Source organism: Ambystoma mexicanum, chromosome 5q (genome assembly GCF_040938575.1).
Source record: "Ambystoma mexicanum isolate Mex_15411 chromosome 5q, UKY_AmexF1_1, whole genome shotgun sequence".
Classification (NCBI taxonomy): domain Eukaryota; kingdom Metazoa; phylum Chordata; class Amphibia; order Caudata; family Ambystomatidae; genus Ambystoma; species Ambystoma mexicanum.
In genome coordinates, this window is record NC_090933.1 from 242,960,443 (window position 1) to 242,974,064 (window position 13,622).

Here is a 13,622-nt window from a genome sequence, read left to right on the forward strand (position 1 = left end):
TGATTGAGACAGAAGAGCCACCCACCTGTACAGCATGACACGCAACTTACTTTTTTAGGGCAGACAATTAAATCGAGCATTAACTAAGAGGTGATGGCTGGAAGGTTTAGAATGAATCTTAAAGCTCTGGCAATTGCTCTGGGCAAACCCCCAGACCACAGTTCTTCACCTGCAAAGCCATTACAGAAAGGGCAATCACTGTATGCAAATCAGGCTTGGCACCATCCCCAAAGGGGCAGTCCAGTCAAACTGATAGGTCACATCCCTTCTGCACGAAACCACAGGCATGTTTCTGCCTGATTGGGCGTCATCAGTGCGGTGAAGCTTGGGTCTCTAGGACCAGCAGGCACAGAGCATTGCCAGTGGTTCAGATGAATTCAAAAACTTCCACCCATCACTTTTTTGGTTAGCGTTTGTCTCCCTGTATGCCCAGACATGCGCCATAGGGAACCCAAGCTGCACCTCACTGATGAGGCCAAATAAAGACGAGACATATCTAGGGTTACTTGTGCTTCCGTGCAGAGGGGACCTGGCTTAGTAGTTCAGGGTGTGTTGCTCCCATTGGTGGCGTTACCGTATGGCTGGACCCCTTTTCCCATGGCGCAGGCAGGCTAGAAAACAGTGGTGTGGAAGGTTGTCCAGAGCAGTGCCAGTGGTTGAGATTTATTCAAAACCTTACGCCCATCACTTTTTTGGGTATATTAATACGAGCATTGTCAAAGCCAATAGCAATAAACATAGTAAAATCTTTGTAAACGGCTGTGAATTCAAATATGTTTTACTATGTATATTACCAATGATATAATAACTCATGCCACAACCACAAAGGCTAAAATGATTGTCTTAAAAAATGTTTTTTTTTTTTTTACGAAGCAGTAGACGTTTTTCAGGAGAACCGATTTCTGGATCGTTAGTTGTAGCTGGCTTGCAAAACGCTGATACAATATGGAGAGGAGAAAGCATTTGCAGGAACATGGCCACAATAGTAGCATGTTCCAAAAAACAGAAACGCCCCATAATCTGTCATTTGAAAGACCGTTTTGCAGTATTTGGTAGGCCACGGGTTTGCACGAGGCGTGCGCGTGACATTTGTTTTGGAACTTACACATCACAGCAATGGGTCCCTAATACTTGGCCATCTTAAAACATCCTTCCGTTTCACTCGGCTCATTTCCGCATCCGCAGCACATTAAGGGTTTCTGCCCTTGGCGCAGTATGAAGACCGAGTATGGTCTCGCTGTGGAGTCCAACATATGTATGTTATTCATATGGGAACCCATGCTGCACCAAGCGCATTTTGACGCCTTTCTGGGGTTCAACAAACATGACACCCCGATAAGCCCCCGTTGTACTTCATTATAATGGCTTTTTTTTTACGGTGAATGCATGTCCTTTGCTTGGACAGCTCGCAGGAGGTTAAGGATCCTGCCTCTTTGTTCACTAAATCGTCATAATATAATAATAATTTAGCATGTATATAGCCTACGAACCCTCAGGCATCTGAGTGCTGCTTGTGATTACCTACGGTGTGTGGTACTTATTTATGGACCTCGGAAGTATGAAAAGCTGAGTTTGGCCGCCTTAGATCGGTTTACTGTGGGGATTCGAACCTGTGTCAGCAGGCTCTGCAGTCTAGAGCGCTCTACTCGCTGTGCTATCGACCGGCTAGATACATACACAACATAATATAATATAATATATATATGTCATATGATATAACATACACGGTTACCATTCAGACAAACAAAAATGGGCTGCAAAGAGTCACTGCAACACTTTGTGGAACTGAGCATACTGCATATGGAGACATTCCCAGTAACGTCCACAGGCTCTGGGCCACTGCCGCTTCCTTCACTTACCAGATCTGCAATCGAATTTTCTTTCCTCTCAGTTCGACTGTCTTGATTTTAAAATCAACACCTACAACAGAAAGGGAAATATTAACATGGGACTCTGAATTTTAAGCACACAGCAGGTCTAAAGCGTTACAGCTTAAAGGCATTACAATTCACAGCAAACATGCAGAGGGGAGGTTTTGTTTAGTAGCGCAAGGTGTTGGCTTTTGGAGCCAGGAACGCTCTGTTCTGGCTGCAGTTCTCCCACATCAGAAACCAAATAGCATGGGACTCCGCGTCTCCGCTCTGAAACTGAAGCACACTTGGAGGCAGGCCGTTTGCTGTATGAAGCACGAGCACTCATGGGTAAACAAACTGTCTGTGCAACTAGCAGACGCGAGTAGCCCATCTAGCCTGGAAAATTATAAACATGGCATTTTCAAATTGCATTCTTTGGCCCGACGTCCGAGTTCTAACCTTTTCACCTCCCCCAAGAATACAAGTTACTCATCGTCAAAACTGTAACCAGATCTAGGCCCGGCGTTACACTTCCAACCCTTGCCTGCCGCCCTCACCCTGCATCGCACCTCATCAACACTAGGTTGGTTCAATCGCATATTTAGCCCAAACAGGTTCAACGCTTAGGGTCTCAGTACATAAAAGACAGAGAAGTCTCTTCTCCTGGGGCCACCAACCCCCATCCGCCCCCGGAGAAGAGAGAACTATTTCAGGCCTCAGTTCTCACCAATGTTTTCACAGTTGCAGATATTATACATATCAAGGCGCCCTTTTGCCCACAGCCTCTCCAGCATTTATCCTTTTATGTTTGGTAGATAGGTGTTTGGCGTGTCGGGGTAGGATTCCATCTGTACACAATTTTGTACTGTGTTGCTTCATGTTGCATGCAGGGGATTGTTATGGTCAGCCTTGCCCATATCCCTTTCTATTTCACCACCGGTTTCTCTTCCCAACTCAAAACTGGCATTTATTTCTGTGCGGCCTCCCCAGTCCCTCTATGACTTATCAGGAGTGGATATGTGGATGAAATCAGGCCTCTGGTGGAAGAGGGATGTTGGATCAGGGCTTCCAAACCGGTTAGCCCCTCAGAAGAACCGGATTGTTTTGCCTTGTGCAAGGACTATTCTTTCATACATAGAACATTGGGGAAACTTCCACCAATATTGGTTCCACCCAAGTAGTAAACATTACATATAGATGTAAACACTTTTGAGTTCCAACTGCCTAAAATTCTCCAATTTTCTCGTCTGTGTAGGTCATTTTTGATTGACCAGCTTCTTCATCAGAGACTACTTGAGCATCAGAAATCATGGTTGTAGCCAATGGATTTCGGACCCATGACGTAACTTTCTTCTGTTAGCAGCGTTCTGCTGTATTTACTTTCCAGAACCACTGCTCTACAGTGCTAAGTTCTCTACAGCTGTGTAAGATGTTGTACTACGTGTCGACATTTATCAACAGGAAGAAAGTTACACTGATCTTAGCTCTGCTTGATGCCGGAGATCACCCTGATGAAGGACATGGGTCTGAAATGCATTGGCTACGACCACGATTTCTGCAGCCAACTAGTCTATGATGAAGGAACTGGTTCAATAAAAGATTATCTACTTTGGTGGAACCAATGTTGCTGAAATGTACCCCAATTTCCTACATTAACACATTGAATAGTGCAATATAGGTTTTTGGTGACCACCATATAACTATATTTAATATTGTCTAATATAGATATATATATATTGATAAGCACGGGCTGGCTGGCAGTCCAAAAATAGCAGCGGCACTCAGGCAGTGCTAGAAAAGTAAAAACAAGGCAAATCCCCAACGGAAAAATCTGCTGCAAAACAGTCCTTTATTTTTCAAATATCCATGGCCAAAGAGGACAGCAGACAATGTATCTCTCTTTTTTTTGGTGGTACCCGCTCGCTCCAGTACTTTAGGACTATTCTTTCATCTCAAAAAACACGTGCCACTGATCGCTGGAGTCGGTGGGGAAGGTGGAACTAAGTCAGACAGGCTTTCACTGCCAGTTTCTCCCACAGTTCCACTGTGTCTTGTGAGCAGGTTTTTAAAAGTTTTCTGATCCAGTGCATTTCTACATCATGTTTTGGACCATAGGTGTGTGTACTGGCTGGCGATTGCTTGAGGACTATCCAATACTTTTCAGAGATCACATTTGTTCATCTTGTTACCATTTTCAAGTGAGATGCTGCAGAATGTCTTGGCAGTCCAACCCCCGCCAAGGCATAAAATAAGCATTGTCGCATAGCAATTTGCTATGCAATTCTGTAGGTTTGCTAATCAAATGGACACTTGTGTAGCAAAGCTAGCTATTTAAGTTGCCATCTTGAATGAAAGCACAGCTCGCCCTACATTCCTTTCTTGCCCTCGTTGTTCTCTCTGCCCTCTTTTTTTTCTGTTCACTCCAAGTGCTAATGGAGAGAAAGTGCAGCAGTAATCAACTCCTTTACTCTTAACTACCAAAAGGCATTTATGGGAGTGCTGGGCAAACCAGAAGTATTCAGGATGATTTTTTTATTAAGCTTTCTATATCCATCCTGTCTCGCAAAGACCAGTATGTGTCAACTTTATATTTTTGAAAAAACAGTCATGCAATTCCATTCCTAAAATGTAAGTTGTTACATAAAGCATCATTACAATATTGATACTATAAAACACTGCATCATCTCCATGCTTTTCAGAAAAGTTTAGGTTAGTGTATCTAAATTTCACAGGCTCAACTATATTTCATTTTGTTCGGGAAGATGCATCATATATTGAGGGTTTACTGTCATTTTATTGCAAAAATTACAGTGAAATACAATTACAAAGTGCAATAAATATTGCAAGAAAAAATATCCACGTGCCTTTTACATTGCCCATTGTAAAAATACCTTTTTTCGGGGGGAGGGCACCTCCACTAGCCCCACTCTTACCTTGCCTACTTCTAAACTCTCCTTGTCTCCCTCCCCTTTATCCCAATTTTAACCTAAATCTGTTTTGTAGTTGTATTTTTTACACCTAAAACTCAACCCTATCTTTACACTACCTTTATTTCGATATTTGTTCTGCTGGTCGGTATTTTTTACCCACTATTAATTCTAGAAATATTTTGTCATCTTTGTAAATTCAGTCATTAATATTTCCTGCACTATTATCACTGGCATCCATATTGACGCGTGAACACTTTTGAAACATGATCACATGAACAACTGCTTTTGACGGCAAACCTAGTTCTGTAGCCTGCAGGTTGCATACACCTTGCAACGAGTGCTCAAACCATGAGCGAACCCATACTCCTTGACATTCTATATTATCACCCTGTTGCTTGATACCACATAACCTGAAAGTGGGATGACCACAAACTACAATATTCTACCTAGTTTGCCCAGGTCTCTGCCTGCTACGTAATCCACTCTGCTTAGTCTCTTTCTTTCCTCTTACATAATGAGTACACAAAGCGAACTAGATGCTTACGCAAAGTAGTGATCAATAGTTCCATCCAGTCTGTACATCAACTGCAATACCAAACACAGTAGTTAGCCTCCAGAGCTCGCTTTGCTTTAGGATTATGTTTGCATTATATATTCCCACCTGCAGGAGACAGCTGGCCAAACTGTTTTCAGAGCCTTTTTTATCATATCTATGTTTTTGTGTCCATTCATGCAGCTAATCTTTTACATTTTACAAACACTCATCTATGGCTCGTCTTTTTGTCCACTCGCATAGTCGAGTAGATTTTATGAAGGGCAAGTAGCATTTGCAAGAGATGTTTGAAACTTTTATTTAACATTGACTTTGTCTGCAGTGAATGCCAAATAAACTGCGCATGGCTGGCCTCTGGGTGGCAGCAGTGTGCCAGACATAAATCGGGTTTGTAGCGACATGCACCATTTTACAGAAAATTTGTTGTCCTCCATTGCTATGGGTCGAGTGCATTTCTCTTAGGTTGAATAGGTAAATTAAGCAACCCTACCTGTAGGTTGAACTGAACTTTAAAGAATTTGCAAGGCCTGACTCCTCTCAATGTCTTATTTCAGCGGTACACAAACTGCATTATTGCTCATTTAATTTCTTGGGTACAAATACATTCTGGTGACATTAACAATATTAGTACAAAATTGCTAATCAAAGGGGTCTGTTTACTAATCAAAAAATGTTTAATTAGCAAAATCTGCTAATCATTTTTTGAAAACTAATTTATGCCTTGCACCACCCTCTCATTTGGGAGCCAACAAAAAATCCTTTTGATACTTATTTTGCCCCAACCCATCACCACATCAATTGCATGATCTCTAATTTGTCAAGGTTTTTCTTCAGGTGAGGTGATGGGAACGCCTTTGGGTAAATGTTAGAATTATATTTTATTTATGTATTTATTTATAGTGTGTCTGGTTACATTGTAGCCTTAAACACTTTACACAAAAAAGAATATACAAAAACAAATCTTAAAACCGCAAATTACAAATCATTTTGCCTAACATAATAAAAGAATACATTGTACAACAATTAGACGATAAATTGTCACATTTACATTTCATTAAGACCTCTCTGAGGGTGCATGTTAGAATTTAGCGAGTGCATTCCTTCTTAATACACATATTCCCCATCAAAGTTATGAATAGACTTTGCCAGCTACTTAGGACTGCACTTACTGAGTCAACCACTCCCTGAACGTTGGCTGGAAAAAGCGTGGATATCTTGAGAGTGAATTTGTATGCCAAATATTTTATGTAATTGTAATTGGCCATTTAGAACGCGCTTAATACCCAGAGGTTTCTAAGCGGGGATCGAACCTGTGTTGCTCATTGTCATTTTGCTTCCAAGGCAAGCGCGTTGCCCCTGAGCTATCCTGCAGAGTCCTGTATTTGTATACCCACACAAAAAGGGTGACACCATGCAAGGATTCTACCATCTGCTTAGGGACTGACAGCTCTTGCATTAATCTTAAAGCCTCAGACTTCGGCATAGGCATTGAACGCCGCCATTGTTGTGGTCAGTGAAGTCAGAGGGCCACAGAGAGCCAGCAATATGTAGACTATAAGACGAATCTTGTGCACGGTTTTCCCAAAGATCAACCTCTGCACCTTATCATGGCTATATACTGGTTGTGCAAAAGGGTTCCACTGTGAACATTCCCGCCCAGGGAATGGAAAGCTGTCTGTGAGAAACGCAAAGATTGTTATCTTTGGCCAAATCTTCCTCTAATGTGACAGAATCACCCTAGTCATGAATGCACCAAATTTACATTTGTTCAGAATATTTGTGGGTTCCAGCGTGCACCTCAGCCCAAAGCTGGCTGCTAAGATGGACTGATCTTGTAATAGGTTTACTGTAGAGCAATTGAAGTAGTACTGCATTAAGGGAAGTCACCCCCGCAGGAGGCACTTTGTCTCCCCGCACCCCAAGGCTCAGGTTCTAAGGCCTGTTGATTTCCTTATGACATGCAAGCGCTGACATATAGTACACAAACAAGAATCTTTCCCAAGTCCACCCGGTTTAATTCCTCCTCGACGTATACGTCCAAAATAAAAGAGGTAAGTCTGGGGCATCACCTTATCCAGCAAAATTAAGGATACTGTGAATCAGTGCTGCAAATCTGATGCTATTTTTCTAGCTCAATTGTTTTCCTTAAACACAGACTATATATTGAAATGAGGTAGCAGGAACATTGAAGGTATATGGGGGAGCCTAGTGCCATTTAAACGAGTCTGTTTTTGCATTACACCAAATACACAGGGGTGCACGTCCTTCACTTGTCTGTTTGAAATAGCTATAAGGAAGACACATTTCTGGAAGGATCAAGTGTAGGGTTCTGGAAGACCAACCCACGTCTAGGTTGTAGGGCTTCTATATATGCCTACCGCTAGCAGAAGCAAATGTGGCTTTGCAGTCGAGACCAATCGGACAAGGGGCGCATAAAAGAATGATCACAGAGTATTTATCTGCAAATACGCACTTTACAGTCTTTTCCCATAGATTAAAATGCAGTATAAAGTCATTAGGTTGGTCATTTCCGCAGAATTAATTGGCAAACAAAGAGTTCATTACGAGAGACAAAATCAGAGATTAAGGTGAAGATTTTTAGAAGTGAGGCAACACACAATCTTATTAAATAGGATAAAGTCAATAGTAAGATGTGCGATTATTGTGAAGCAGAGATTAAATCTTTTTGAAGTAGGCACTAGTTGCAGTTTTTGACAGCTCGCAACCAGTGCTTTCCTCTTGGCCAAATGCACGAGGAGAACCTCACCTTTGTGGGGAAAAGGAGCTGTCAAAGTTGCTGTTCCATGACCAATTGGCAGAGTAGGGAGGCGGAGACCCCCAGCCAAGTAGGACGACTCAATGGCCCTGAGCAAGATCGGAGAAGTGCATGTGATGAGCCGGATGCTGGGGTGATGTGCACATACTCCATTAACACAGCTTGTAGCCTTAGTGTCAAAAGTAGTACAGACAGTGCCCCTGAGCTGAGCAGGTTAATGGAGGACTTTGGCCAGTCATAGGTCACAGATCCTACCTACTGTCAGTCTTTGTAAGGGGTGGAGGCTGTTGCTCCAGGGCACAAAGTGAGCCCTGCAGGGTCCAGTAGATGCAGTGTGGGAAGCCTTAAAAAAGGCGAGTAAACCAGCTGGTCCTGTCAGGCCAGAGAAATGGAACAATGGTTTTCTCTGGTGTTGTGAACAGGAATATGGATGCGCCAAGTTCAGCTGTACTTTGCTTTACCTTTGGATTGCAAACTCTTGAGTGGATCTTTAGACTTCTTCAAATAAGTTTTTCTTTCCGCTGCTTTAGGTTGAGTTCCAACAGTAAAGTGCAGAAACCCTTATCCTCACAGTTATTGGTAGCTGGATGCTGATGTCGTTTCCAATCAGACACAGAGACACGCAGCACCATTCAAACATTTAATGGCCACCCAATTAGGGATGGTCACCACATTCCAACCTTCCCAGGTTTCTTCCTCAGCGCAAGCACAGGCTGTGGATTCTGCAGTGAATCCCATTGATACATCTGGTCCTATCCCATGAGCGCTACCAATCACAAAACCTGAAGTCTCAGGAAGCCTCTATGGCCATGCGGTCTCCATGCAGAGAGGGTAAATACAGCCTTATTGTGGAGTTTCACTGGACTTCCAAACCAAGGCTGCCATTTTAATGTAGACCTGCAGGGAACACAATTTTGAATTCTGAAATTACACAAAAGGCTGCCACCTCCCAGTGAGTTACACAAGGAGCCGAGCAGGGCTGGATGCTTTGGGAAAGAATCTACGTGGTACCTTTGAGGCATGCTGCCCTGAGAGCGGGAGGGACTTCCAGGGGCTCAGTGCACTTCAAAGGGGAGCCCCTAGATGGAGATTTACTGGGGAAAACAAGCATTGGCAATGCAAACAGTTTGGACTTTTGTGTAAGCATTTTATGACAGCAGTAGCGGTTTCACAACTCCAACTAAGTAGTTAACTCTCAGAAGACTGCTTTGAAAAAACACTGGCAGGCACGTTTGAGTGCAAAGTGTGATGGTAAGGCGTGACTAAAGCAAGCTTAAAGAGTTCCCATGGAGGGGCATGAACTGGAATGGCCATAGGGATTAGCATAGCCATGGGCAGTCAATAGGTGGGCAAATAACCAAGGAAAACCTACAAGTTGTGCCCCCCCATATGCCATTTCTCCCTACCTGTACTCTAATGCAATATTTTCAGCTTATAGGTGGTGCAAGTGCCACCTAATAGCCCAAACTAAAAGATGGTGAAACATTAAGCAAAAACAAATGCTACGGTACTCTGAGATTTAGAACTTTTGTGATAACACTTTAGCTAATCCAAACATAAGCTAAGCATAGCCAATACACACCCCATTACAACCAAATGCATAATAAATAATTCTTAATACTATTTAATATGTATAGTGTTAGAGGTCAGTAATGCGAGGTGGACAACTACTTGTGTTTTTATTCAAATTAAACATTTTATAAGTAAAAGATGCAAATTAATCCTCACTAAACCTACTCTAACAGGGAGTTCCCTACCCATTCTAAGGTTTAAGGGAATAACTCCTAGCATCAACAAAACTGGCCCTCACACTAAACAACAAAACATTCAAGGTAAAACATAAATACGAATCTAACCAACAACCAGTGATTTGGATGACCTTCACCTGTACGATCCTTTCCCCAGGATTGCTCAGTCACTTTCACCCAAATGTTCTAAAGAAAAGTCAAGTCTTGAGCCAGTTCTTATAAGTTCCAAAATGAAATAAAAGTTCACCAAACGAGAATCCACTGGTAACAGTTCTTCAGCCTTCTGTTGAAAGGTCCCCAACTGGGAAACCAGCACCAATGGTAATCCTGGATATCCCCCTTCCAGGAATGGTTTTCCACAGTTCAAAGAACAAAGAAAACCTCTGCTTCAACAATTTACTTGGTATTTCTTCCCTCTGCAGTGTCTTTAGTATGCTTGTCAGTATGCTACTTCTTAGGATGTTGCTTTCCTCTTGACAACCCCCTTCTACTACTTTACAGTGGGAACAGGTTGCTTTGTTCCACAGTATACCTTTACTTCAACCAGCTTCAGGGTAGGATGCACTGACAGTCTTATACACAACCACAGTTCCATTTGGTCTGCTAAAACTTGATCCTTTAGAATTAAAAGGCTTCTTAAAAACAACACTTTTCGACCGCCACAGGTAGGCAAGGCACTCTTCTTTCCTAGGCTACGGGAAAAGGGTAGCCTCTTCTGTCTGTCTTATTGCCACCAATGTAATCCGACTCTGCTGTCGGACTGCTCCCCTTTTAACTTCAACAAGTCTATTGTTGACTTGATCGTTTTACAAGCACCCAGCTTCCTTCCCCAGCTTCATTCACACCTTCATGATTCCAGTAGCTATCCTTAAACTGTATTGCCACACTTTCAGCTCTGGATAACAATGGCACGCTTGTATCAGAGGACACTGGTCCTTTAACAACTTCAACACTCACGGAATGCGGGTGAATAGGTCTTAACAGGACTGGTTTCACCATAGAAAGGATTCATCTACTGGCTTGGGTAATGCTTGCTCTTCTTGTAAGTTAAACAACTTCTTTATTCATAGAATACTTGTTCTGAATGTTACAAGGATTTTTCTTCAAAATAGAAACAGATTTAGGTACACTAAAAACCACTTTTGGAGGAGGATTTTTAACTTTAATGTTTCATAAGAAATTTTATTTCCCTTTAATATCAGAGATACAGTTTGACTCCAATCGAATCACAATTATTCACACGCGACCTCTCTGATGGAATATGCTTTGTAACAATTTGTGAAAGTCAGCTTTAGGTTTTCGAGTGATCTGGAAAGCGGTGCCCTTTTGGTAACGTTTCAACAGTTCAACAATAGATACTGAAATATTTTTCATACGCAAGCACGCCGACTTGCATTAGAGTTGCACGTGATACATTCTAATTGTTAATCGGCCTCTTCACAGTGACAAACAACTTCTACTCGCTCCCACTCTTACGCAAAATAGTATTTAGGGTTTTCAAAGTGAACTTGCAAACAGAGCGCCACTCACCGGCTCCAGGAACACTATGCTTTCGGGCTGCTTCCACTTCCCGACTTCTTCGGGCTCTGCTACTACTTTAGGTACTCTTGGGATCCACACCCCTCAGCAGCACAGGTGTCTTAGGTCGGGCACAGAGTCTCCTTCACTCCTCTGTCCCCCGGCTTGCTTCAGTACACAGGCCTTGGGTTACAGCACTGTCTTGGCTCTGCATTCACAGTCACTAGACGCACTAGACGCACCTGGGAAGACTTTAAACTTCGTCACTCCTCTCTCAGTACGGCCACGACAAAGCAGGGTTTGTGAACATAGGACTCTAAGGACTTGCAGGTGAAATCTGCTTTCCTCTAGACCCAGCATCCCTTAAGTGAAAACAAGTGTGTTCCTCACCAACTGCCAGCCTCATGCTCTTCTCCTTCTTGCCAGCCTTCCGGTTCCTGCTCTAGCTCCATTCTGCAGCCTTTTATGCTTCTTAGGTGGGGCAATTGATTTCTGGTGCAGGCCTTTATTGCTAATTGCCTGACCCTGGCGAAGGCAGTTAGGTCTGCTTGTCTGTCCTTCACTTCTACACAGCCCTCTTCTTCATATCAGTCCCTATGGGTTTCTGGGAAATGTATGTTCACTTTAGTGAAAGTAGCTTTTTCTACTTCGTTTACAGAATTAAGGACAGATTTCATTTCCTTAATATTTTCAAAATAGGGATTGTGGGTTTTAACCTTATTAGAGGAAGATAAGACAGCATTTCCATTATTCCTAGTAGTGCACCTTTGGTATTGAGGAGGGCATTTGTTACAAACTTAGAGTTTATCATCTCAGTTTTGACAGGAGGTTGAGAGATGTTAAAATGACAAACCATAACCTCCTCTTGCATGATGGTAATGGAGCCCCTTTCAGAGGAAAAAAACAATGTCTCATCCAGTGGATTCTCCTCCCTAACCTGGGCCCTGTCTCTCCACCCAGGTGGTCCTTCTGCAGTACACCACCTCAGGATTGGGATCTGGAAGCATCTGCTCTCGCCTGCCCACCTGGGAGGAGACTTTAGGCAGGGTTTTGGTGAGGGACCCGCAGGATTTTTCACAACAGCCAGCTCCGATATTAGGACTGCCAACGTTATGCAGTGGTTTGCTTGGCTGAGGGATGCAAGATTTGCTTCACAGGCCTCAGCACTTCAAGGCAGTGTCAATGACAGTTGAGTGTTTTGCAAATACCAAGTAACTTAACATTTCCTCGTATGGCAAATTGCCAAATCTTGCGCTAAGACATTTTGGGTCTATTGTAGCTCTCTAAATCAATTGAAGAGGGAGAGCAATTGCATAATGAACCCAAATAAGGAACTATACCCAAGACTGCCACACAGCTTTCCAGACATAGTAAGAAATGAAGCATTTACAAATACACAAATTACATTTTTATTTTCATAAGCATGACACTTGGATTGATTTGTGTAATAAATTACTTGTTATATGGAAATGTGTGGTAATAGGGAAGGAAGCAGATCGGGTGGAAGAAGATGCTTTACTGTTGACGGATCCCGCAGCCAAATCACCGAACCAGAGACCCACCAACCATCAAGTCAGCTACGAATGTGGAATCCCCACTGGAACATAACGCTTTGGGGATTCCACTACACCACCACTACCTCCCTTACAACACACACAATGCTACAATAAACTCTATAATAGCTAACAAGGAATGCTTAACACAAGAAGGATCTCCTAAAAAGGATTCAGACAAATGAAAGTTAAAAATACCACGCAAACATCTCACTATTTCCTCCACACAGTCTCTCAACCTAAATCAATTCATCCCGAGCATCGTTCTGCGGCCCTGGACACCAGGCCCTTGCTTCACAGTTGAGCCCCCAACGGCCTCAGAACAAACACCACCATCCTCACCACCGGCATCCCCCATCTTCCTCTACACCTTCACTCGTATCACCACCCTCTCGCACAAGGGGCACACACCCATTGCCACTGTGCACACACCCCTTCTCCAAAGAACTCGATTGAGGCCAATAGATAGCATCACACAGGTCGTATGGCACTACCAGTGAAGCATTATGAACCACAATCCTCCTTTTGCTCCAACACAAACCATCATCCAGAACCACCTTAACCACCACCCGTGGGGACATGTACATACACGCTTACGCCCTCTGTGTGAGTGTGAAGAATCCCAGATTTGTACCCGATAACAACCTTGAGGTCGGTCTGAGCTCTGTTCATCTGATGCAATCTCAACCAC

At 43.0% G+C, this 13,622-nt stretch overlaps 1 protein-coding gene across 1 annotated transcript in view; it reads right to left on the minus strand.

Annotated features, from left to right (window-relative positions):
* Window positions 1–13,622, minus strand: part of RAB12 (RAB12, member RAS oncogene family) — a 430,907-nt gene that overhangs the window by 276,100 nt on the left and 141,185 nt on the right. Inside the window, exon 2 of the mRNA XM_069620750.1 lies at window positions 1,860–1,920. Coding sequence (XP_069476851.1) covers window positions 1,860–1,920 — 61 coding nt within the window. The remainder of the gene's footprint in view (window positions 1–1,859; window positions 1,921–13,622) is intronic.